General features: G+C 38.6%; 1 protein-coding gene across 3 annotated transcripts in view; it reads left to right on the top strand.

Moving 5' to 3' along the window:
- Nucleotides 1-26,241, top strand: part of COG3 (component of oligomeric golgi complex 3) — a 72,959-nt gene that overhangs the window by 23,208 nt on the left and 23,510 nt on the right. For all 3 annotated transcript variants that reach the window (XM_006927301.5, XM_003980400.6, XM_019826762.3), the window contains exons 12-16: nt 982-1,121; nt 2,410-2,570; nt 17,214-17,319; nt 23,014-23,138; nt 24,851-24,940. In XM_006927301.5, coding sequence (XP_006927363.2) covers nt 982-1,121; nt 2,410-2,570; nt 17,214-17,319; nt 23,014-23,138; nt 24,851-24,940 — 622 coding nt within the window. The remainder of the gene's footprint in view (nt 1-981; nt 1,122-2,409; nt 2,571-17,213; nt 17,320-23,013; nt 23,139-24,850; nt 24,941-26,241) is intronic.

The following is a 26,241-nucleotide window of genomic DNA, read 5'->3' as shown; positions in this document are numbered from 1 at the left end:
ATCATGACCTGACCTGAAGTCGGGCACTTAACTGACTGAGCCACCCAGGTGCCCCTATGTCCAAAGTACTTTGAGGTTTGTTTATCTAAGTATTTAAGAATTCTGAATTCATCTTTCCTAGGGAAAATGTTATATTTGATTCACAAATGATGTAGAATTTAAAAGGATACTTACGGGGCGCCTGTGTGGCGCAGTCGGTTAAGCGTCCGACTTCAGCCAGGTCACGATCTCGCGGTCCGTGAGTTCGAGCCCCGCGTCAGGCTCTGGGCTGATGGCTCAGAGCCTGGAGCCTGCTTCCGATTCTGTGTTTCCTTCTCTCTCTGCCCCTCCCCCGTTCATGCTCTGTCTCTCTCTGTCCCAAAAATAAATAAACGTTGGGAAAAAAAAATTAAAAAAAAAAAATAAATAAAAGGATACTTACTGGGAATATTTGTTATTGTGGACAAAGGACATATATATCAAAGTATTGCTGAAATAAAGTTGTAATAAATTGACATTTGGCTGGGGGCAGCTAATTTGAGTGGCTGCTGAAGACTCCTTATTGATTTGAGCTTTTATTTTTATTTTTATTTTTATTAAGAAAATTTTTTTAATATTTGTTCATTTTTGAGAGACAGAGGGTGAGTGGGGGAGGAGCAGAGAGAGAGGGAGAGAATCTGCAGCAGGCTCCAGGCTCTGAGCTGTCAGCACAGAGCCCGACGTGGAGCTCGAACTCACAGACCCTGCGTGCATCATGACCTGAGCTGAAGTCGGATGCTCAACCGACTGAGCCCAGGTGCCCCTGATTTGAGCTTTTAAAGCAAAAACAAAACTGCAGTATTATTTTTACCCTTTCGCTTCTCATTATGTAATGTTCCTATACACTGTTTTCCAGTAGATTTTAATTTTTATTGGCTGGAAGAAATCAATGATGCCATTTATACTGTTAGAAAATCCTGAAAAGATTATTACTTATAACCATGTTTTATTCTTTCATTGTAGTGAACTTTTGGAGAAACTGTGTGTGTCGTTGTATGATGTCTTCAGGCCCTTGATCATTCATGTTATTCACTTAGAGACTCTATCAGAACTTTGTGGGATCCTTAAAAATGAGGTGCTTGAAGATCATGTACAGAACAATGGTAAATGATAATTTAGAAAATTTCAAAAGTCTTTTTAATTGTATCTGTGGCTCAGTGAATTTGAAAACTCCCTATCTTCTACCCCACTCACCTGTATAAATTTAATGTTTTTATAGCCTGGCTTGATGCCTTGTCCCTTTTTAAATCAAGATGCACCTTACTTTTTGACTAAAGGTACAAATTAAATGGGGAAAGAATTTAAAATCTGGGAAAAATTAGTAATAAAATAATTACAGTTACCTTTCTTTCTGGTATCAGAAATCCGGAGAGAATTGTTGGTTTTGGATTAGGTGTTTCTAATACATTTTTACTAGAATACATGAAGTCATTGACTATATTGCTCACTCTTGATTTAAAAACAAATTATTTTAGCGTACATACATATGAATAACTTATCTTTTTTGAAATTACAAATAAAAGCAATGCTCTGGAAAGCTCTACTTTAACCATCTGATACGTTCTTTCATACTGTATTTGATTTGATTGTCATTTTCCTAATGGTACTTAGGTACCTTAAAAAAAACCAAAAAACCTTCAAGTGGTTATTTTACTGGCAGAAATTACTGTCTTCACTTTGACTTTGCTCAGGAGACACTATAGGTTTGTTATGCTTCCAGAGTTTCTTATTCTACTGCATTTAGTTCATTCTAAGGTGTATATTTTCTCATATATTAATGCCTCTGAGTTAAATGGAGTATTTATGTTATTGTGTAGTGTCTCCAGCGCCCCACCCCTAGGAAAGCTGTTACTGCATCACTGGTTACTGCATTACTGGTTTAACACTCTTGGCATCTTAGGAATGAAGAAATTCTATATGAACTCATATTTCATTTTAAATTTCTACTCCGTTTTCTTTGTAGTAACATGAACAAGTCATTTACTGTCTGTGGGACTCAATTTATCTGTAGAATAGGAATGATACCCCAGCTACTAAGCTGCTCTAGCCCTCTCTCAGGATTAGTCCAAAGCTGTATGAGATAACTTTTAAAAAGCACAAAACACCTTAAAATTCAGATTTTATTATTCATGTTAATAATAGAAATATCACAGAGTCCCAGGAAGAGGGTATAAGGGCAAATTTATTTCCCAGCTTTCAATATGAGGAAATTGAAAGAAATTTATTAAATTTTTCTGAGGTCTTTGAATCATACTGAAATAGAATGCAGCCACAGTCCCCGAGGCAAAAACGGTTCCTGCTATTACTAGGCAATTTAGCAATATTTTCGCTTGTTTAAAGAAAGCATTTTTCCAAATATAAAAAGGATGGATGATTACACTTTTTTATCAGCTGAACAACTGGGAGCATTTGCAGCTGGAGTAAAGCAGATGCTGGAAGACGTACAAGAGCGGCTAGTCTACAGAACCCACATCTACATTCAGACGGACATCACGGGCTACAAACCTGCTCCGGGAGACCTGGCGTATCCTGATAAGTTGGTGATGATGGAGGTAGGGGCCCCTTCCTTGATCTGTCCCTCAGTCCCACATACCTTTTGGATGTTTTGTACGAGTGAAGATAGGATTTTTCTTTTTAATTCTCACTCAAGATGTAAAATCAAGATAAACTTGGCCATAAAATCATAGGAAATAAAATAAAACAAAAATTGAACAGAAATGATCTGTTAGGTTGTTTTTCCTTCAGGTTGTGTTTTATAATTCACTTCCCTCCCCTTTCTAGGAAATAATGTGTTCTCAAGTTTTAAATTGAATTTGTACTCCTTGTTATTTCTCTCTCTCTTTTTTTAATAAATGGCACAGAAGAGGGTTGATAATGTAGGAGCTACTGTAGTTGATGGTCACATAACCATCCACATGTCATTCCGTCTCATAAAAACCCTGGAGGACGTCTCCTCAATTATACAGTGTTGATGTCCAGTTTATGGTTTGAAGACTTAGATTTATTTCACTGATCATTTATTTCACTGATTTAGTTGCATATGAATATTTTCTTTCAGTGCTTGACAGAGTTTAAATAATGCTGAGGGTATTAGTGCTAAAATAGAATTAGAATCTAGAACCTGTATTATTATTATTATTATTTTTTTTTTTGAGAGAGGGAGAGAGGGCCTGTGTACACGAGTGGTAGAGGGGGAGAGAGAAACCCAAGCAGACTCTACTTCCTGCATGGCTCGATCCCACTACTACGAGATCATGACCTGAGCTGACATCAAGAGTCAGACGTTCAACTGATTGAGCCACCTAGGGAGCCCAGAATCTAGAACTTTCTTAATGTAGGTTTCAAATATAAGCAAAAAGTAGAGTAATACAATGAACTCTTACATAGTATTATCCCAGCTTCCACATGGCCAGTCTTGTTTCACTTAGACCTCCATTACTCCCCCTCCTCATCATTAGTTATTTTTGAACAAATTCCAAACATTTCATCAGTAAATACTTCAGTAGGTAACTTTAAAAGGTAAGGGCATGTATTACTGTTTGCAGTGAAGTCTTTTTTTCCAGTTCCATTAAAAATAATCAGCATATATCAATGTATAAGCCTAAGGCATATAGCATGATGATTTGATTTACATACATTATAAGATGATTACACAGTAGGTTTAGTTAACATTCATCATCTCATATGGATAGCAATAAAAAGAAATTTCTGTAGGGGCTTCTGTGTGGCTCAGTCGGTTAAGTGTCTAATTCTTGATTTCAGCTCAGGTTGTGAGATTGAGCCTTCTTGCATCAGGCTCTGCGCTGACAGCATAGAGCCTTTTTGGGATTCTTTCTCCCCCCGCCTTCCTTTGCTCGTGTGTCACGCTCTGTCTCTCAAAATAAATAAACATTAAAAAAAAAAAAAAAACCCAGAAATTTCTCTTTGTGATGAGACCTCTCAGGATCTACCTCTCAACAACTTTCCTGTCTATCATGTAGTACTGTTAACTGTAGTTATGTAGTCATGTCATACATCATATTCCTAGTACTTAGTTATCTTGTAGTTGAGAGTTTGTACCTTTTTTGTTTTTATTTTTTAGATTTCACATAAAAGTGAGATGATACAACATTTGTCTTTAACTTATTTCACTTAGCATAATGTCTTCAGGGTCTATCCATGTTGTAAATGGTAGGATTTCCTTTTTTTTAATGGCTGAATAATATTCCACTGTATATCTATATCACAACTGCTTTATCAATTTATCCACTGGTGGACACTTAGGTTGTTTCCATGTCTTAGCTATTATGAGTCACGATGTAGTGAACATGGGAGTGCAGATATCCTTTTGGGTTAGTGTTTTCATTTCCTTTGGATAAATACCCAGAAGTGGAATTGCTGGATCGTATAGTACTTCTATTTTTAATGAAGATCCTCCATACTGTTTTCCATAGTGGCCGCATCAATTTACAATCCTACAAACAGAGCACAAGGGCTCCCTTTTCTCCACATCCTCACCAGCATTTGTTATCTCTTATCTTTTTTTTTTTTTTTAATTTTTTTTTTTCGACGTTTATTTATTTTTGGTACAGAGAGAGACAGAGCATGAACGGGGGAGGGGCAGAGAGAGAGGGAGACACAGAATCGGAAACAGGCTCCAGGCTCTGAGCCATCAGCCCAGAGCCTGATGCGGGGCTCAAACTCCCGGACCGTGAGATCGTGACCTGGCTGAAGTCGGACGCTTAACCGACTGCGCCACCCAGGCGCCCCTATCTCTTATCTTTTTGATGATGGTCATTCTAACAGGCGTGAGATATTATCTCATTGTGGTTTTAATTTGCATTTCTCTGATGGTTATTGATGTTGACCATCTTTTCATTTACCCGTTGGCCATTTGTATATCCTCTTTGGAAAAACGTTGATTCAGTTCCTTTGCCCATTTTTAATTGGGTTATTTGGGTTTTTTTTTTGCTGTTGAGTTGTAGGAGTTCTTTATATATTTTAGATATTAACTCATTATCAGATTTATGGTTTGCAAATATTTTTTGCCATTCTGTAAGTCATGTTTTCACTTTGTTGTGGTTCCTTTTGCTGCGCAGAAGCTTTTTAGTTTGATATAGTCCCACTTGTTTATTTTGGTAAGGGCACTTCTAATTGTAACACAACTGTGATAAAATTATCACGCCTTTTATTTTGTAATTAAAAAAATTTTTTTAATGTTTATTTTTTTGAGAGAGAGACAGAGAGCAAGAGAGGGAGGGGCAGAGAGAGAGGGAGACACAGAATCTGAATCAGGTTCCAGGCTCTGAGCTATCAGTACAGAGCCCAGTGTGCGGTGGAACTCACAAACCGTGAGATCATGACCTCAGCTGAAGTCGGATGCTTAACCGGCTGAGCCACCCAGGCGCCCCCAATTATCACACCTTTTTAAAAGCAGTATTATGGGGTGCCTGGGTGGCTCGGTCGGTTAAGCGTCCGACTTCGGCTCGGGTCATGATCTCACGGTCCGTGGGTTCGAGCCCCACGTCGGGCTCTGTGCTGACAGCTCAGAGCCTGGAACCTGTTTTGGATTCTGTGTCTCCCTCTCTCTCTGCCCCTCCCCCGTTCATGCTCTGTCTCTCTCTGTCTCAAAAATAAATAAACGTTAAAAAAAATTAAAAAAAAAAAAGCAGTATTATAATGCTTTAGTGTCATTGAATAGTCAGTTGAACCTAGAATTTTTTCAGATTTACTGTTTTTGTCCCATTTACTTTAGCTTTTTGTGTGGATATTTCATTACTGAACTGTTTGAAAGTAAATTATAGGTATCACGAGTCTTCATTTCTGAATTCTTCAATTCTTACTCTCTTAAGAATAAAAACATTTTTGGGGTGCCTGGGTGGCTCAGTTGTCTTTCGGCTCAGGTCATGATCTCACAGTTTGTGAGATCAAGCCTCAGGTCACGATTTGCACTGACAGCCTGCTTGGGATTCTCTCTCTCCTTTTCTTTCTGCCCCTCCCCTACTCGGTGAGCATGCATGTATATGCTCTCTCTCAAAATAAATAAACATTAAAGAAATGTTAAAAAAAGAAAACATTCTTCACATAATCACATGCCATTTTTACATATACTGTATGTAGTATATTTTCAGATTTCCCCAGTTGTCCTTCAAATGTCTTTCCTAACAAGATCAAAAAATTTAGAGAGTGGGGTCTAGTCAAGGTTATTGTCTCCCCCCACCTGCTTTTTTGTTTTTGTTTTTGTTTTTATGACATTGACTTTTTTGAAGAGACCAAGCTAGTTTTATTGTGGAATGTGCCACATTCTGGATTTGTCTGATTGTTTTCCTCATATTTAGATTCAGATTACACTTCTTTTCTTTTTTTTTTTTTTGCACGAATACTACAAGGTTGATGTGTACTTTATCACATCAAAGGCACATAATGTCAGCATGTTCCACCATTGGATAATGTCGTAATTGCTGACTTCATTATAAAAGTGCATTACCTCCTTTGTAATTAGTAATGATGAAATGATATTTAGAGATTATGTGAGTTCCCCAGCATCTTTTCTGGTTATTGCAACCATTAATGATCTGTGTCTGAACCAGTTATTACGTTGGGAGTAGCAAGATGGCAATTTTCATATCGGCCATTTCTTCCACATATGTTAGTTGGCAGTCTGCTGTAAAGAATTAATTTCTCAGGGCGCCTGGGTGGCTCAGTCGGTTAAGCGTCCGACTTCAGCCAGGTCACGATCTCGCGGTCTGGGAGTTCGAGCCCCGCGTCGGGCTCTGTGCTGACAGCTTGGAGCCTGGAGTCTGTTTCCGATTCTGTGTCTCCCTCTCTGCCCCTCCCCCACTCATGCTATGTCTGTCTCTCTCTCTCTCTCTCTCTCTCTCTCTCTCTCTCTCTGTCAAAAATAAACAAACATTTAAAAAAAATAAAAAAAAATTAATTTCTCTCCTTCCCTTTTTCCTACTCCTGTCCCTTGTACACTAGTGGATTTTTTTTAAAAAGTCATAGTATCTATTGTCATTATTTTTTTTTAAGCTCAGAATTGTCCCAGATCTGACTAGTGGAGGCCCCTTGAAATAGCTTCTTTGTTCTTTTAACATGTCTCCATAATCCTTGAGGACTTTTTTCTTAAACAGTTTTATCGAATTACAGTTTATAAGCCTTACAGTTCACCCATTTTGAGTTTATAATTTAATCAGTTTTTAATACATTCATGGATAAGTGCATTCGACACCACTAGTCGATTTTAGACCATTTTTATCATCTCAAAAAAAACCCCTGTACCCTTTATCCATCACCCTCGTCCCCCAGCCTGAGGCAAACACTAATTTCTGTCTGTAGATTGCTCTGTTCTAGACATTTCACATGAATAGAATTATATAATATATGGTCTTTTGTGATGTCTTGCACTTAGTGTGTTTTCACAGGCTATCCATGTTACGTATTAGTACTTCAAGCCTTTTATGGCTGGATAATATTCCATGGTATGTACAGACCACCTTTTATTTATCCATTCTTTCGCTGATGGACACGTGGGTTGCTTCTACCTGTTGGGTGTTCTAAGTAATGCTGCTACAAACATTCGTGTGCACATTTTTATGTGGGCACGCGTTTCATTTCTCTCCTGTATACCGCTAGGAGTGGAGTTGCTGAGTAGTATAGTAATTCCACGTTTAATCATTTGAAGAATTGCTAGGTTGTTTCCAAAATGGCTGCACCAGTTTCCATTCCCACAAGCGGTGCATAGGGGTTCTGATTTCTTCACTTACTTGCCAGCTCTTGTTAGTATTTGACTTTTTGATTTCAGCCATCTTGGTGGGTATGAAGTGGTATTTCACTGTGGTTGTGATTTGCATGTTATCCTTGCATCATTTGTTGTCCCAGCATTCTGTCCAGGTGTCCCACCATCATGTGTTGAAAGGCTTTTCTTTCCTATTGGCCCCCTTACTGAAGTCAGTTGCTCATAGATTTTTTTGTTTTATTTCTGAACTCTCAGTTGATCTTTATATCTATTTTTATGTATCATACTGATTTGATTATTTTGTAATAAATTTTGAAATCAGGAAGTATGAATTCTCTTGCTTTCTTCCCTTTTCAGATTGTTTTGACTGTTTTTGGTCCATTGCATTTCTATATGAGTTTTAGAATCAACTTGTCAATTTCTACAAAGAAATCAGCTGGGATTTGGTTAGGCATTGCCTTGTATCTGTCGATTAATTTGAGGACCATTGCCGTATTAACAGTGTTAAGTCTTCTAATTCATGAACATGGGATATTTTGAAATTATTTGGATCTTTTTAAATTTCTTTCAGTGATATTTTACGGTTTTCAGAGTATAGCTTTTACACTTATTTTGTTAAATTTATTCCTAAGTATTTTATTCTTTTTGATGCTAATGTAAATGGAATGTTTTTTTTTTTTTTCTTTTTTCTTTTTGGAGAGAGAGCGGGGTAGAGGCAGAGAGAGATGGAGAGAAAGAATCTTAAGCAGGCTCCACTCAGTGTGGAGCCAACGTGGGGCTCAATCTCATGACCCTGGTATCAGGACTTGAGCCCAAATCAAGACTCAGATGCTTAACCAACGGAGCCACCCAGCCTTCCCGGAACTATTTTTTTTTTTTTTAAATGTTTATTTTCTTGTTTTGGAGAGAGAGAGTGTGCATGCAAGTGGAGGAGGGGCAGAGAGAGAGAGGGAAAGAGGGGATCCCAAACAGGCTCCACGCTATCAGCACAGAGCTCAACGTGGGGCTTGAACTCATAAGATCATGACCTGAGCTGAAATCCAGAGTTGATTAACCAACTGAGCCACCCACGACCCACCAGACCTATTTTCTTAATTCCATTTTTTGATTGTTCATTGCATGTGTGTAGAAATATATTTCATTTTTATGTATTGATCTTGTATCCTGTAACCTTGTTGGACTAGCTTACTCTAATAGTTTTTTAGTGGATTCCATAGGATTTTCTATATGTGTGTGTAAATATATATACATGTATTTATGTACCTAAGATCATGTCGTCGGCAAATAGAAATAGTTTTACTTCTTTTTTTCCAATCTTAATGCCTTTTATGTATTTCCCTTGCCTAATTGCCCTAGCTAGAATGTCCGATACAATGTTGAATTGAAATGGTGAGATGATGGGGCACCTGGGGGGCTCAGTCAGTTAAGTATCTGACTCTTGATTTTGGCTCAGGTCATAATCTCACGGTTTGTGGGATTGAGTCCCGCGTCGGACTCTGTGCTGGCAGCACAGAGCCTGCTTGGGATTCTCTCTCTCTCTCTTTCTGCCCCTCCTCTGCTTGTGTTCACTCTCTATCAAAATAAGTAAATAAGCATTAAAAAAAAAAAAAGAAATGGTGAGACCATATATCCTTGTCTTATTCCTGATATTCAGGGAAAGCAGCCAGTCTTTTCACCATTTAGTATGATGTTACCTGTGAGTTATTCATACATGCCCTTTATCAGGTTGAGGAAGTTCCCATTTCTTTTTTTTTTTAGAGAGAGAGAAAGCGCCAGCAGGGGAGGGGCAGAGGGAGAGAGAGAGAATTTTAAGTAGGCCCTATACTCAGGTGAAGCCTGATGGGGGCCTCATTCCCACGACTCTGACATCGTGACCTGAGCTGAAATCAAGAGTCTGATGCTCGACTGACTAAGCCACCCAGGCGCCCCGAGGAAGTCCCTATCTGTTCCCAGTTTCTTGAGTGTTTTTATCATGAAATGGTGTTGCTTTTTGTCAGATGCTTTTTCTGCAAGTATTGGGATGATCTAGTGATTTTATTCCATTAATCAATTTTTGAAGTTAAACCAACCTTGCATTCATTCCTGAGTTAAACCCCATTTGTTGTGGTGTGTAATTCTTTTTATATGTTTCTGGACTCTGTTTGCTAGTACTTTGGTAAAGATTTTTGTATCCATATTCATAAGAGATATGGTGGTTCTCTCTTCTCTTGATATTGTTGTCTGGTTTTGATAATCAGGATAATACTGGCTTTGTCAGTTGAGTTGGGAAGTATTCCCTCTTCTGTTTTTGGAAGAGTTTGTGAAGAATATTGGTGTTAATTTAAATGTTTGGTGGAATTCAGTGGTGAAGCAATCTGGGCTTGACTTTTCTTTGTGGGTAATTTTTTTATTCAGTCTTTTCACTTATTATGGGTTTATTCATATTGTCTGTTTCTTCTTGAATCAGTTTTAGTAGTTTGTCTTTTTCTAGGAAATTTTCCATTTCATGTAAGTTACCTAATTTGTTGTTATACAGTTGTTCGTTGTTGTTACATTTACATTTTTTATTTCTGTAAGGTCAGTATTACTGCTCCCTCTTTATATGTGATTCTGGTAATTTCAGTCTTCTTTCTTTTTATCTCGGTCAAACTAGATTCTTTGCTTTCTTGCACAAGATGACCCAGGTACTTACGTTTTACATTTCTTGCCCTAGACCTGGAGTCACCTGTTTCTCCAGGAAGTTTTGGTTTTCTTAACGGGAGGACAGTCATATTTAGAACTCAGGCTCTGAGTGCTAGGTGTTTTCATTGCTAGTGGTGGATGTCATTATTCCTAACCCCTTTTACAGGCCAGAGGTAGAAAAAAATACAACTTTGAATATCATGAATTTATACTGAAACCTCCAATTCACATCCATTTCTGTAGGGTTCTTCTTCACTTTTCCCCATTCCATATTTGTTTCTCCCTTCTCTTACAAAAGCAATTGTGGCTTCCTATATACCTTCCATTATTTACTCATTTGCTCCAAGTTACACATACTAAAAATAGTTTGAGTTACACCACTAATACCATAACTAACAAGAAACTTATTAAATTCAAGGTTTTTTGTACTTCTTTTGGTCCTTAGATTATATCCGACCGAGATACACAATCAGATTACTTTCAAACTTAGACCTTTGATTCTAACTATAGATCTGAAGATTTTAAACTGAGAGCTAATCTCTTTAGACTCAGATTTTGCCCATGTAAGGTTGCCATTTGCATGGCATAGGGAAACTGTAGAGTCCGACAGATCTAGGTTCAAATTCTAGCTGTTCTGATCAGTATCTGTTACCTAGTTTCTGTGAATATGTTATTATTTGTGAAGTAGGTTTAACAGTACTGACTGTGGAGGTTTGTTGTGAGAGTAGAGATAATGGGTAGAAAGCACTTGACCTACTAGTCAACAGTAGACATTGGCTGTTATTTTATAACCTTGAAATATTTAAAAATAATATTTGACTGTTTTTAAAAGTCTTTAATTTATTTAATAAGCAATGATGAAATATATAACTGATCAGTTGAAAAAATTTTTTTTGTAATTTTTTTAAGTTTTTAAATTTATTTTGAGATAGAGAGTGTGAGCAGGGGAGGGGCAGAGAGAGAAAAAATCCCAAGCGGGCTCTGCGCTGGCAGCACAGAGCCGGACATGGGACTCAAACTCACAAACTGTGAGATCATGACCTGAGCCAAAATCAAGAGTTGGATTCTTAACCGACCGAGTCACCCAGGTGCCCCAAAATTATTATTATTATTATTTTTTAAATTTTAGTTTCTTCCCAGCTGTATTGAGATAGAATTGACATATAACATTGTATAAGTTTAGGGTGTAACAAATCAGGAGACTATAGATGCTGGAGAGGATGTGGAGAAACGGGAACCCTCTTGCACTGTTGGTGGGAATGCAAACTGGTGCAGCCGCTCTGGAAAACAGTGTGGAGGTTCCTCAAAAAATTAAAAATAGACCTACCCTATGACCCAGCAGTAGCACTGCTAGGAATTTACCCAAGGGATACAGGAGTACTGATGCATAGGGGTACTTAAACCCCAATGTTTATAGCAGCACTCTCAACAATAGCCAAAGTATGGAAAGAGCCTAAATGTCCATCAGCTGATGAATGGACAAAGAAATTGTGGTTTATATACACAATGGAGTACTACGTGGCAATGAGAAAGAATGAAATTTGGCCCTTTGTAGCAACGTGGATGGAACTGGAGAGTGTGATGCTAAGTGAAATAAGCCATACAGAGAAAGACAGATACCATCTTATGTGGATCCTGAGAAACTTAACAGAAACCCATGGGGGAGGGGAAGGAAAAAAAAAAAGAGGTTAGAGTGGGAGAGAGCCAAAGCATAAGAGACTCTTAAAAACTGAGAACAAACTGAGGGTTGATGGGTGGGAGGGAGGGGAGGGTGGGTGATGGGTATTGAGGAGGGCACCTTTTGGGATGAGCACTGGGTGTTGTATGGAAACCAATTTGACAATAAATTTCATATATTGAAAAAAAATAAGTTTAGGGTGTACAAGGTAGTGGTTTAATGTATGTATATAATGTGAAATGTTTATCAGAGTAAATCAGTTAACAGCTATCACTTCACATAGTTACATTTTTGTGTGTACGTACATAGTGAGACCTTAAAAAATCTATTCTCTTAGCAACTTTCAAATGTACAATACAATATTGTTAACTGTAGTCACCATTACTGTGTATTAGATCCCCAGGACTTATTTATCTTGTTCTGGGAGTTTGTGCTCTTTGACCACCTTCCTCCCCTCCCCAACACCACCAGTCTGTTCTATGAATCTGGGTTATTTATTTTTCTTTAAAAATAAGACATTGGCTTGTTAATAAATGTGAGTTTTGATGTTTCCGCTTTTCTGTATTAAAATTTAATATGAAGGGGGTTGTCCTTTCAGTTTCCCTTACCTATAAGAAGGTGACTATTTTTTTTAATGTTTATTTTTTATTTTTGAGAGAGAGCATGTATGAGCAGGGGAGGGGCAGAAAGAGGGGAAGGGGGAGAGAGGCAGGGACAGAGGATTCGAAGTGGGCTCTGTGCCGACGGCAGAGAGCCCCATGTGGGGCTCGCACCCACCAACCGTTAGGTTCATGACCTGAGCCAAGTCAGACAGTTAACTGACTGAGCCACCCAGGAGCCCCAGAATATGACTGTTTTTTAACTTATTAAAATAAATTACATGATCTAGTTCGTTGGAATATCTAAAGTATTTAAAATAAAAGTGCATTTTATTTTATTATTTTTTAAATGTTTATCTTGAGAGAGAGAGCATGTGTGTGAGTCGGGGAGGGGCAGAGAGCAAGGAAGGAGAGAATCCCAAGCAGGTTCTGCTCTGTCAGTGCAGAGTCTGACTCGGGCTCCATCCCATGAACTGTGAGATCATAGCTTGAGCTGAAATCAAGAGTTAGACAACCGACTGAGCCACCAGGTGCCCTAAACAGTTATCAGTAGCAGCCTGATTATTTTATTTGAAAAGTTCCAAAGGAAATTTTGTTGCCAGTAAATTTGAAAATGTCCCCTGAAATAATTCTGCTCAGTCATTACATGTTTCTAATGTATTTTTAAAAGTGTAGTGTAATTTTTGCAAGGTTCGTAAACTATCTTTCCTTAATTATCATTAGCTTTTTTTTTAAAATTTTTTTAAGTGTTTATTTATTTTTGAGAGAGACAGAGACAGAATGTGAGTGGGTTGGGGCAGAGAGGGAGGGAGACACAGAATCTGAAGAAGGCTCCAGGCTCTGAGCTGTCAGCATAGAGCCCGATGCGGGGCTCGAACTCACGAGCTGCGAGATCATGACCTGAGCCGAAGTCGGACGCTCAACTGACTGAGCCACCCAGACGCCCCATAATTATCATTAGCTTACAGCAGGAGTACTGACTTAAATTTATTAGTCTGTGAAAAAATAGTTTAAAGTCCATTTCTTCCTAAGTATATCTGATATTTATCCCCATACTTTTTGGTCCTGAGTAGTAATCTCTGTTGTTAAGTTATAAATGTGGCTCAGATATTATCCTGTTTCTGTTTAGACTGCTTTTCCTGGAGAACACATATCCTGAGTTTCTTTTCTTTTGTAATAGATTTTATTTTATTTTATTTTTTTAACTTTATTTTTTGTTTTTTAAAGTTTACATCCAAAGTAGTTAGCATATAGTGAAGCAACGATTTCAGGAGTAGATTCCTTAATGCCCCTTACCCATTTAGCCCATCCCCCCTCCCACAACCCCTCCAGTAACCCTCAGTTTGTTCTCCACATTTATGAGTCTCTTCTGTTTTGTCCCCCTCCCCATTTTTATATTATTTTTGTTCCCCTTCCCTTATGTTCATCTGTTTTGTCTCTTAAAGTCCTCATATGAGTGAAGTCATATGATTTTTGTCTTTCTCTGAGTGACTAATTTCACTTAGCATAATACCCTCTAGATTTTATTTTTTTAGAACAGTTTTAGATTTACAGAAGAATTGAGAAGGTAGTACAGAGAGTTCCCATGTACTCAACATCCAATTGTCTCTGTTAATTAACATCTTATGTTAGTATGGTACATTTGCTACAGTTAATGAGCCGGTAATGATACATTGGTATTAATTAAAGGCCATAGTTTATTTGGATTCCCTTAGTTTTTATGTAATGTCTTTTTCGATTCCAGGATCCCATTATCCTATTTATGACACTATATTGCATTTGTTTTTCATGTTATGTTAGGCTTCTCTTGCCTATGACAGTTTCTCAGACTTTCCTTGTTTTTGATGATTTTAATTTAGCATTTTTGAGGAGAATTGGTTAAGTATTTTGTAGGGTTCCCCCTAACCCCCTGCCGTTGGAATTTGATGTTTTTCTCATGATTAGACTGGTGGTATGTGTTTTGGGGAGGAAAATCCAAAGTAACTTTTTTAGAACATCATATCTAGGCTAGATGCTATCAACATGACTTATCAAGTTGTTAACTGAACTTGATCACCTGGCTGAGGAAGCATCGTCAGATTTCTTCACTGGCAAGTTGCTCTTTTTCCCCAAGCTATGCTGCTTCCTTGAGATGCAGAGTATTTGCATAAATTATTTAGAATTTGTCTGCAAGGGAAATCTTTTTCCTTTTATGCATTTATGTATTTATTTAATCACTTATTGATACCAGTATGGACTCATGGGTATTTATTTTGTACTTTGGATTATAGTCCACTGCTGTTTTGCTCAAATAGTTCCAACTTTGACCATTGGGAGCTCTTTCACTTGGTTCCTGGGTCCCTTTGACAGATCCCCAGCTTATAGGTTTGTTTGTGTGTTTTTTGAACACTTCCTTATCTCTCGGCTCCAGGCGCATCTTGCCTATTTCCTGTCGTAGCCCTAGAGTCAGCCATTTCTCCAAGGAGTCCTGGCTTCTTTTATTGGAGAAAGGAATTAGCAAACAAAGTTTAGGTGCTGGGTGTGCTCATAGCTATCGGGGGTTCTTGCTCTTGGATCCTGTCGGCTGACAGAGCAAAGAAGTATACGTAAGTATACTAACCCATTCCTGTTGCCACACACCCTCGCCAGCATATTCACTTAACCTAACGCTTCAGTGCCTAGGCTGATATGTGTGTAGTAAGAAGTGTGTTTGTTTTAAAGCTAACAGGCTTGAAATATACCAGGCTACTTGGTTTAATGCCCTAACCTATTTTAAGAATATTCTCCTCAACTTTTCATCCCTTCTCCTGATTTCTCCTTAAATTTATATATTGGGTAGTTATATTGTTTGCATAGTACTTTTTTTTTTTAATTTTTTTTTAATGTTTATTTATTTTTGAGACAGAGCATGAACGGGGGAGGGTCAGAGAGAGAGGGAGACACAGAATCCGAAACAGGCTCCAGGCTCTGAGCGCTCAGCACAGAGCCTGACGCGGGGCTCGAACTCACGGAGTGCGAGATCATGACCTGAGCCGAAGTCGGACGCCCAACCGACTGAGCCACCCAGGCGCCCCAATACTTTTTTTTTTTAATAATATGAAAATCAACCATGCAGGGATCAGATACATATAGGAAGGGCATGTAGTATTGGGGCTGTTAGTTTATTGCCCACCTTTTCTTATTCTGCAGGCTCATGGTAGGAATTCTTTTGGTGTTTGGATACTGCTAATAATTCCAGGGAACCAATCAATAGTTCATGTACAGAAGTTACCTTGGTTTTGAAGCCCACAAAGTGTATATGACAAAGACTAGATCTGTTGCTCAGCCCAATCTGGGGAATTGTATCTTTCTCTTGTTCCCCTCCTTTCCTTGTCTTCTTTATAGTAGTTTTATATTACAAACATATCAATGTCTGTAATATACAGATCACTAACTACGAAAACTTCACTAGTTTACATTTCTACTTTTATAAAGATGGAAATACACAGAAATGGAGACCTAACAGACACTTAGCTACTGACAAAAGGAATGGCCAGAGAACTATTTGGGAGACAGTCTCTGGGCCAGTCCTCTTACTCTGGGTGCAGAAACCAGAAAGTGTAGCTAATCCTTAAATGGCACACAGATGTAATCTCGTAATCTATCTAATAGACCATTAGGTGATGAGGTTTACTAAAGCCCCCCTCATTGTAATTTAGTGACACATTTAGTATGTTTATTCAGTCATCACATGGCCAGTGTCCTGATGCTCTCTTGTGTAGACCCTTTGGTTTAAGGACACCACTTGCAGCAAATGTTTGCTTTGTTTTTCTTTTGGTGGGGGATAGGGGTATAAGGTGATCTTGCTGTGACATCTGTGTGCCATTTAGGGATTAGCTACACTTTCTAGTTTCTGCACGCAGAGTAAGAGGACTGGCCCAGAGTCTGTCTCCTAGATAGTTCTCTGGCCATTCCTTTTGTCAGTAGCTAAGTGTCTGTTAGTCTCCGTTTCTGTGTATTTCCACTTTTAAAAAGGTGGGAATGTAAACTAGTGAAGTTTTCATTACTTAGTAGTTAGTGACCTGTGTGTGTTTGATGTTATTCTTTAGGCAGTGAAGAAGGGTTGAATAGTCTCAGTGCATAAGCTAATTTTTAATAATCTGAAAAATAGCTTACTGTACCCATTCTCTCATAGAGAGAAAGTGAGTTGTTTGAATTGGCCAGTTACTTGATAAAGCATTTCTGACATTCAGAATGTGTCCAATCTTAAAGTTTGTTTCTAAACATCAAGTTGAAAGTAGCTTCCTATAGGAGGCTCGTGTATTTGACCCTTCAGCAAATACCTGGTAATGGTTCTGAGATTAGTGATTCACAAAAGGCTATGTACGTGTTTACGGGAATAGGGACGCTCTATACTAATTCAACTTTTTCATTTCCATGGGTTGTTTTGCCTTAGTTTCATTAGTCCATTCATTTATTAACTAGATTTTTTTTTTTTTTAGCTTTTTGGAAAGAACGTGTTCATGTTGCAAAATACAGCTGAAAACTACACTTTAATTTTGTTTCTGATTTCTTTACACAGCAAATTGCACAAAGTTTAAAAGATGAACAGAAGAAGGTACCTTCGGAAGCTTCGTTTTCAGATGTTCAGTTAGAGGAAACAGAGTCTAATAATCTAACAAAATCTGGTATGTTATGATGTTTAACTCCAACTTTTATTTATTCATTTAAACTTTTATTGAGGCCTTGTCATGTTCCAGACATGAGAAATGAGAAACAGCTTATGTGCCTTTGAGGAGCTCACACTTGAGCAGGCGGGGGTGGGGGTGGGGGGTTGATTGATAAGCCACAGATGTAATTCAGTGGTGATATGCCCAAAGGTATACACAGGACACTCTTGGATCATGGATGAAGGGCATCAAAATTACGAAGCTTTGAGTGCAAGAAAGTGAATTCAGTGAGAGGTGTTGTGTCTGAAAGCTCTGCTGTTTATAAAGGCAAGAATGAAGCCAGGTGGAGTAAGGTTAAAGACAGAATAGCACGGAAGAAGGCATGCAGGAATGGAAGACCGTGGATGCTTTTGGGGGAGTCACGCGGTTTGGTATGTTTGGGTATAGGTTATTTGTAGGGAAGGAGCAGATACAGCAGGCCAGATAGGTGTCAGTTTCGCGGACTTTGAACTTCTTGGTAGTAGAGCGTATTGGCATAATTGTACCACCCGATTTGCATTTGGTAAATATATTGAGTGCCTGGGACTGGGATAAAATACTGATTGAAATGTATGGGATAGCTTGGACTATGGTGCATTTATTGCAGGGAGCAGAATTGTCCAAGAATCATCCTGGATTCTCATGCATTTAATGTAGACAGCGAGCTGGTTTGTTGTCTCTCCTTCTAGCTCTAACAGGGGCAGTGAAGCTCAGCTCATCATGGAGCCCAGGACAGCCTGGGATTGGGATAGTGAGAGTGGGAACCTTTCAAGGATCCCAGTTGCATCCACGTTCCCAGGTTCAGGGCATCATCAGGTATTGTGGGTTATTCTATGAACAGTTGATACCTTAAGGCCAGACTGCCAAGCAGACTGGGTATTCCCTCCCTGGCAAAGCCATTTTATCATGCTTGCCCCATAGGAAGAGAGACTAAAATTTTCTCCTCTGAAATAGAACCTGTGCCATGTCTTAGTATACCTCTTGGTCCTAGAAAACCTTTTCAAGAGTTACTGGAAAGACTAGATTACATTTCTGTCTTGCCAGTCCTGGTCTTGTACATTTTCCTTTCCCCCAGTAGAGTCTGTATTCTTTTACCCATGCCTGGCCTTAAAGTAAATAAGGTATTGTTGGCAGAACTGTAGAGACTAGTTAGGAGACTGTTTTGTTTTCCATTTGAAAGTTAAAGGTGATTTGAACCAGGGTACTAATGAGGGATGGAGAGAAGTTTATAGATGAGACATACAGTTAAAAGCTTGAGTCAATAGAATTTGATGACATCCTAGATGTGGGGACCGAGGAAGACTTGGTAGGGTCCATGTGTATATCAGTCTGGAGCTGTGCTGTTCAATATGGTAGCCGCCTGCCATTGAGCATGTGAAATGTGGCTCATCTGAATATGCTGTTAGCATATAAAATGCATACCAAATTTCTAAGGCTTAATATGAAATAAAGAATGGAAAGCACCTTATTGGTAATTTCTGTCTTGATTACATGTTAAAGTGATGATTTTTTTTTTTAATTTTTTTTTTTCAACGTTTATTTATTTTTGGGACAGAGAGAGACAGAGCTTGAACGGGGGAGGGGCAGAGAGAGAGGGAGACACAGAATCGGAAACAGGCTCCAGGCTCTGAGCCATCAGCCCAGAGCCTGACGCGGGGCTCGAACTCCCGGACTGCGAGATCGTGACCTGGCTGAAGTCGGACGCTTAACCGACTGCGCCACCCAGGCGCCCCAAAGTGATGATATTTTAAATATATTGGGCTAACTATATTAAAACTCATACCATTTGTGTTTTTTTTTTTTTTTTTACCTTTTTTAATGTGGCATTTTAATATGTCCCATTTAATATGTCTGTTGGACAGTACTGCTCTAGAGCTGTAAAGAGGAGGACTGATCTGGAGATAAAGACAGTGGAGTGCTTGATGCTGTGGGCTTGTATAGGATCACCCCGGCGCTGAGAATAGAGTGATAATAACAGAACTCTGAGAGAGAGAGAAAAGTAAACCTGAGAGAGAACCTTAACAGACGCTGACATTAAGGAGCGAAATGGAGTATTCTGGGCGAACTGAGGAAGAATAGCCAGAGAGGTCAGAAGAGAGCGAGAGGATAAGGTGTGATTAAAGCCAAAGGAGGAGGGGTTGGCAGTGTAGTTTGGGTGAACAGGTGAGAAATAGGACATCACAATGATACTGTGGTCAGAGTGGGATGGTAGGTTTTAATAATTAAGAGGTGGAATCGTTTGGAGTAATAAAGTCTATAGAAAGGAATAAAGTACTTCTGAAAGGAAGTCTTGAGAACATCTGTCTATGGGGTTGGGGGTGCAGGGATCGAAATGAAAGTCTTTGGAATTCGGAAGGTCAGGGGCAACCGTGTGGTTGTCTGTATGATTGTTGATGGTACTTAGACTGGTGATAGAATTTGGGATGAAAAAAGCAAGACTGAGTCAGGTGGCAGGGGGAGCAAAAAAAGAATATAATCACTTTTCTCGGTTCTTGGTTTCTTAGTGTGCTGGAAGTGAGAATGAGAAGCCTCCAAAGTGAGGACTTTGAACAACATGGTGTTCACGTAGTAGAACTAGGTGTCTGGGCCAGTGTGAGGGACCGTTGTGTGAAGAGGCTGATTATCAGTGTTTTCAAAAGCACAGGCTCTATTCTCTGCGTAGAGCGGGTGAGAGGAGGGTGGGCTCAGAGACGACGCTGGAGGAAGACTGCCGGAGGCTGAGGGAGAAGCCCTGTTATTTGGCTTTGTTCTGCTCCTCAGAAGGGGCAGCTAGTAGACACTTGCCTTTTGATGGTTTGCCAGGTAAGTAAACTTTCCCTGCGTCGGTTGTTTTAATGCTAACTATTTTTCACAGGAAAGTGAAAAAATAAACAAGCCAGTACTTAAAGTACAGTATTTTAAAGTACTTAAAATAGATTTGTTTCACTAAACTTTTATTTGGGGGTAATGTTTTGGCTCTTTAATTTGAAGGAGGGATCTTACACACCTAATCTTAGCACAACTATAGATACTTAATCTCCTAAATATTCTTTGATAAAATTTGTCTAGTTTGTTCTTTTTAAGGAACTTCATATAGATATTTTAAAGTAAGGCCCCCTAGAGGGGCTTTTAAAGTCACCCAAGTATTCAGAAATGAACTATTGCAACCTCATCAAAATAAAAAGCTTTTGCACAGCAAAGGAAACAATCAGCAAAACTAAAAAGCAGCCGATGGAATGGGAGAAGATATTTGCAAACGACATGTCAGATAAAGGGTTAGTATCCAAAACCTATAGAGAATTTATCAAACTCAACAACCCAAAAAAAACAAACCAGTGAAGAAATGGGCAAAAGACATGAATAGACACTTCGCCAAAGAAGACATCGAGATGGCCAGTCAACACATGAAAAAATGCTCAACATTACTCATCATCCAGGAAATACAAATCAGAACCACAATGAGATACCACCTCAACCTGTCAGAGTGGCTAAAATTAACAACTCAGGCAACAACAGATGTTGGCGAGGATGTGGAGAAAAAGGATCTCTTTTGCACTGCTGTTGGGAATTCAAGCTGGTACAGCCACTCTGGAAAACAGTATGGAAGTTCATCAAAAAATTAAAATAGAACTACCCTGTGCCCCAGCAATTACACTAGTAGGTATTTATCCAAGGGATACAGGTATGCTGTTTTGAAGGGGCACATGCACCCCAATGTTTATAGCAGCACTACCAACAATTGCCAAAGTACGGAAAGCGCCCAAATGTCCGTTGATGGATGAATGGATAAAGAAGATATGGTACATCTATACAATGGAGTATTACTCGGCAATCAAAAAGAATGAAATCTTGCCATTTGCAACTACGTGGACAGAACTAAAGGGTATTATGCTAAGCAAAATTCGTCAGAGAAAGACAAATATCATATGACTCCACTCATGTGAGGAGTTTAAGATATAAAGCAGATGAACATAAGGGAAGGGAAGCAAAAATAATATAAAAACAGGAAGGGGGACAAAACAGACTCATAAATATGGAGAACAAACTGAGGGTTACTGGAGAGGTTTTGGGAGGGGGGATGGGCTAAAGGGGTAAGGAGCTTAAGGAATCTACTCCTGAAATCATTGTTGCACTATATGCTAACTAACTTGGATATAAATAAAAATACCAGAAAAATAAATAAAATCACACAAGTATTACATGCTTTTGAAAAACAAAAACTTAAGCTTACAGAATTATAAAATGAAAGCACTGACCTATGACATTCTCCTCTTTGTTTTTGCCCATAAATCTATATACCATAATCTCCGGATCTCCTCCTAAGCCTAGGCAGTTCTGGCTCTTTTTTAAAAAAAGGAATTATATTTTGCTTGGCTATACTTTTATTTTTTTTTATTATTGAAAAGATTTCAAATATACAGAAAAGTAGAAAGAATGATACAATGAACAGTGCATACCAGTACCCACCACCTGGATTCAAGACTTAATATTTTATCACATTACATATACATATATTCTTTTGCTCATTTTATTTTTTATATTTATTTTTTTTAAAGTTTAGTTATGTAATCTGTACACCCAGTGCTGGGCTCAAACTCATGACCCCAAGATCAAGAGCCACCTGCTTCTCTGACTGAGCCAGCCAGGTGCCCCAATCTTTTGCTGATGACTTTAAAGTAAATTATTGACATCATTGCCAGTTTACTCTTGAGTATTTCGTCATCTGTCCAGAAAGTAAGGACATCTCTTACATAACCATAAACCATTATTGCACTAAAACATTCAATAAAGTTTCCTAATGTCCTCTCATACCCAGTCCATATTTCACTCTTCCCTCTTGCTCCAAAGTATTATCTTAGCTCTGCTTTTGTGGCTCATTTCAACTCTGGTCTCTTGAGCTGAAGTGATTGTGCTTTCCTTACAAAGCCAGCCAAGCCCCCCTCTGTCTCCTCACCCTTACTGGCGTCTGACCTGTCTTGGAAAGAGGGCGGATAATTCTCTTCACTTGGGAAATGGATAGACTGAGGAGGCCTGTAAGTGATACAGCTTAGATCATGGAAGGCAGGTTGTCAGGCAAACCAGCTTTGATTAATTTTCCTGTTTAACATTGCTTTGTTTTCTTGTCATTCCCCCACCTCCGTAGGCTCCCACTTGCTTCCACGGGACTACACACAGGTCTACCTCCTTTTTGTATAATGTGTATATACTGTTCATTTATTCCATAAAGATTATTGATCACAGTTTGGGCATAGCTATTTGAGTTAAGCATATATATGAGGTATACACACACACACACACACACACACACACACACACACACACACACACATATATTCATGTGTATTCTTACTGTGTTAAATCTTAGCTATCACCGATTCGGGGGTTCCTGTGGCATTTATTTTTTTAAGATTTCTTTTTCTTTTCTTTCTTGCTTTCTTGCTTTTTTTTTTTTTTATTAAGTAAACTCTACCCCCAACATGGGGCCCGAACTTATGAATTCAGGAGTTCCATGCTCTACTGACTGAGGTAGCCAGGCACCCCCCTTGGCATTCTTGATTAAAGGTGAAGAAAATCTAGAAAAAATGGTTGCCCCTAGGTATTGATAACTAAAGAGAACAAACAGGTTACAGTTGCCATGCAAGTAAGACGGATCTCTATGTGTGTGAAATGTGTCTTTTCCATTTGGATTTTTAGGTTCAACAGAATCCCTCAATCCTAGACCACAGACGACAATTTCTCCAGCAGATCTTCATGGAATGTGGTATCCTACAGTTCGAAGAACTCTTGTGTGTCTCTCCAAATTGTACAGATGCATAGATGTATGTGTGTAAATTCTTGTATCTTTAGTGTAAATTGCTTGCTGTTTCACGTGAAATTTTTTAATTTTAATTTTATTTTAAGATATTGATGTAGTATTTTGTTTGGTATCAAATTCAAATCATACGATTTTTCAGTACAGAGGTAGGTTTAAGATGAGTCTAAGTTAGGAATTCTTAACCTGTGCATTCTTTAGAACCTTAGAATTCACTAGTGGCCTTTAGGGACTCTGTGAGCACCTTGAAATTGTGGGCAAAATTGTGTATGTATGTTTATATTTGTGTCTTTCTGAGAAGGGTTATGGCTTTTATTGCTTTTCATAGGGACCTATGACCACATATAAGTTTAAAACTACTAGTTAAGTCATCTGTTTTAGTTTAGTTTATAGATAAGCAAAAAGACATGCAGAAAGGTTAAGTGACATGTCCAATGTCACATGGGCATAATGTACATTTAGTATTAAATTTATTATTAAATGCATCTACTTTAGTTTTGTACTCCATTTAAATCAGCATCCTTGAGGGGCGCCTGGGTGGCGCAGTCGGTTAAGCGTCCGACTTCAGCCAGGTCACGGTCTCGCGGTCCGTGAGTTTGAGCCCCACGTCAAGCTCTGGGCTGATGGCTCGGAGCCTGGAGCCTATTTACGATTCTGTGTCTCCCTCTCTCTCTACCCCTCTTCCGTTCATGCTCTGTCTCTCTCTGTCCCAAAAATAAATAAACGTTGAAAAAAAAATCAGCATCCTTGATAAGTACTATTAAGGTTGCATGTGTTTCTAATCATGGGATTAATTTTCGTTGTTTGCTGAAATTAGCAGTACTTTTTTTTCCCGTAAGCACCAACTTAAACATTGCATTGATTTTAGGTAAGAGTTATTGTATACATTCCAGAATGTTTAATGATACGATTAATGTAGATGCATAGTGGTGGGTGATTATCAATCTTGACAGATTATTTGTCTATATTTATTTACTGTTAGGAACTTGCTGCTGAAATGTAAGATTCAGTGTTTTTTTGTTTTGTTTAAGTTTTATTTAAGTAATCTCTACCCAACATGGGGCTTGAACTCACGACCCCGAGATTAAGAATTGCCCGCTCCTCTGACTGAGCCAGCCAGGCATCCCTAAAATTCAGTGGCTTTACTTTAAATTAAACTGTGTAACAACTCCAGTAGCATATGAAGAAAAAAGCGATTAAATATAACAGCTGTGTTATTAATTGTCCAAATGCTACTGTTTCTTAAGAATATAGTTCATAGGGCGTGTGTATATTCCCTCCACCCCCCGCATAGAGATACATTTTTTAGAACTTGGGTGACTGAGCCTTTGTTTTAAAGTTGGTTTTATTGAGTTAAAAAAAAAAAAAGCCTCCAACATATTGAAGTCAGGTCTCCATGGAGTCAGAACCACATCTGCCTTGTCCACCCACCACTGTGCATCCAGCATTTAGCACAGAGCCTAGCATGAAATAGGTGCTAAGGAGATGTTGAAGGGTCACATGAATGTCTTGAGAGATGCACATTACAAAAGCATGTATTGGTCTAGAAATAAGAATAGGAGTAGGAAATGCCAGGGGGAATATTGCCAGTAATATAACTTAATTCAGCTATATTGAGGGTAAGCAAGCATTCATTGTTCGTTGTACTCGGCTTCCATTTTTTTCTTTTTCCTGTGTTGTGAAACACTCCAGGGTAATGTTTTTCTTTTATTTCACCAGAGGGCAGTGTTCCAAGGATTGTCCCAGGAAGCCTTGTCTGCCTGCATTCAGTCACTACTTGGAGCATCAGAGTCTATCAGCAAAAACAAGGTTTGATGAAGTGTTAGGTGAAATCTTGTTACCTATAATAATACTGTTCGTTCAATACAGCATTTATTTATAGGCGCAGAAATTTAAAGCCGTGTTGGCAGTAGGATATGTTTGTTTAATGTGATTTGATTTTGAGGCCCTTTAAGAGAAGCTAGAACAGTTGACCCTTGAACAGCACAGGAGTTATGGGGCACAGGTCCCCCCACGAAGGTGAAGATACATGTAGAACTTTTGACTCCTCGAACACTGAACTACTAATAAATAGCCTTCTGTTGACTGGAAGCCTTACTGATAACATAGTCAATTAGCACATTTTGTATGTTATATGTATTATGTACTGTATTCTTAGAATAAAATAAGCTAGAGAAAAGAAAATGTTATTAGGAAAATCATGGGGAAGAGAAAATACATTTACATTACTGTACTCTAAAAAATGCACGTGCGTAAGTGGACCATTGCAGTTCAAACCATGTTGTTCAAGGTTCAGTTGTATTCTGTTATAGTGCTAAATAAAGACTGCGCTGTATAAAAGAGTGCCAATTTTGCTAAAGTACCAAAAATGATACTTAGGTTATACATTCTGTAGGATAAAAGTTTCTTACTATATACTCTTAGAAACTGGGAAGGTAGTAGATTCCTGTTTCCCTGGAAGACCAAAACTGTGTTTTCAAGGGAATGTAGCAATTTATAATCATCCTTCAGTGATGGTTTTAAATTGTTGAGCAGAGGAAATCTACTAAGTCAATTTGGAAGACAGACAGTTGTGGCCCATGGGTTGCATGACTGGAAGTCGTTGCCATGACTTTGTGACTTAGTTTTTAATCAAGAAGGGATCTGGGGCTGAAGGCCTCTGAGAATTTTTTACAGCCTGGTCAGAAGTGTTGCTCTGTTTAACCCTCTGTTAAAATACCTGTTACCCAGGGGGAGGGAGCTGTGGGAGGTGTTTTCAGGGAAACCTTTTTGGCTGCTTGAGTCTTCAAGGCTTTAGATAAATTAGGGTAACACACACACACACACACACACACACACACACACACACACAGCTTCCCACCAAAGAATTTGGGGTTCTTTTGCTAGGAAAGTTGTACCTCTGTGACAACTTCATTCTCCCACTCGTGGAATGGAAGGTTACAATTTTTGTTTGCTAGAAAGAGGATGGAAAGTTAGTTGTAGACAGGCAGATTTAAGTTTTAAAAAGTGTTTCTAAGTCTGAGCTCTCACATTTCCTTTAATACACGAAATCAGGAAAAACATTCTAATATTAGGTAAATGGTTAAATAAATTGTGGCATGTTCCATATA

The sequence above is a fragment of the Felis catus genome, chromosome A1, assembly GCF_018350175.1.
Source record: "Felis catus isolate Fca126 chromosome A1, F.catus_Fca126_mat1.0, whole genome shotgun sequence".
In the NCBI taxonomy this organism is placed as follows: domain Eukaryota; kingdom Metazoa; phylum Chordata; class Mammalia; order Carnivora; family Felidae; genus Felis; species Felis catus.
Note: the sequence above shows the minus strand (reverse complement) of the source record. Positions and strands in the feature narration are given on the sequence as shown.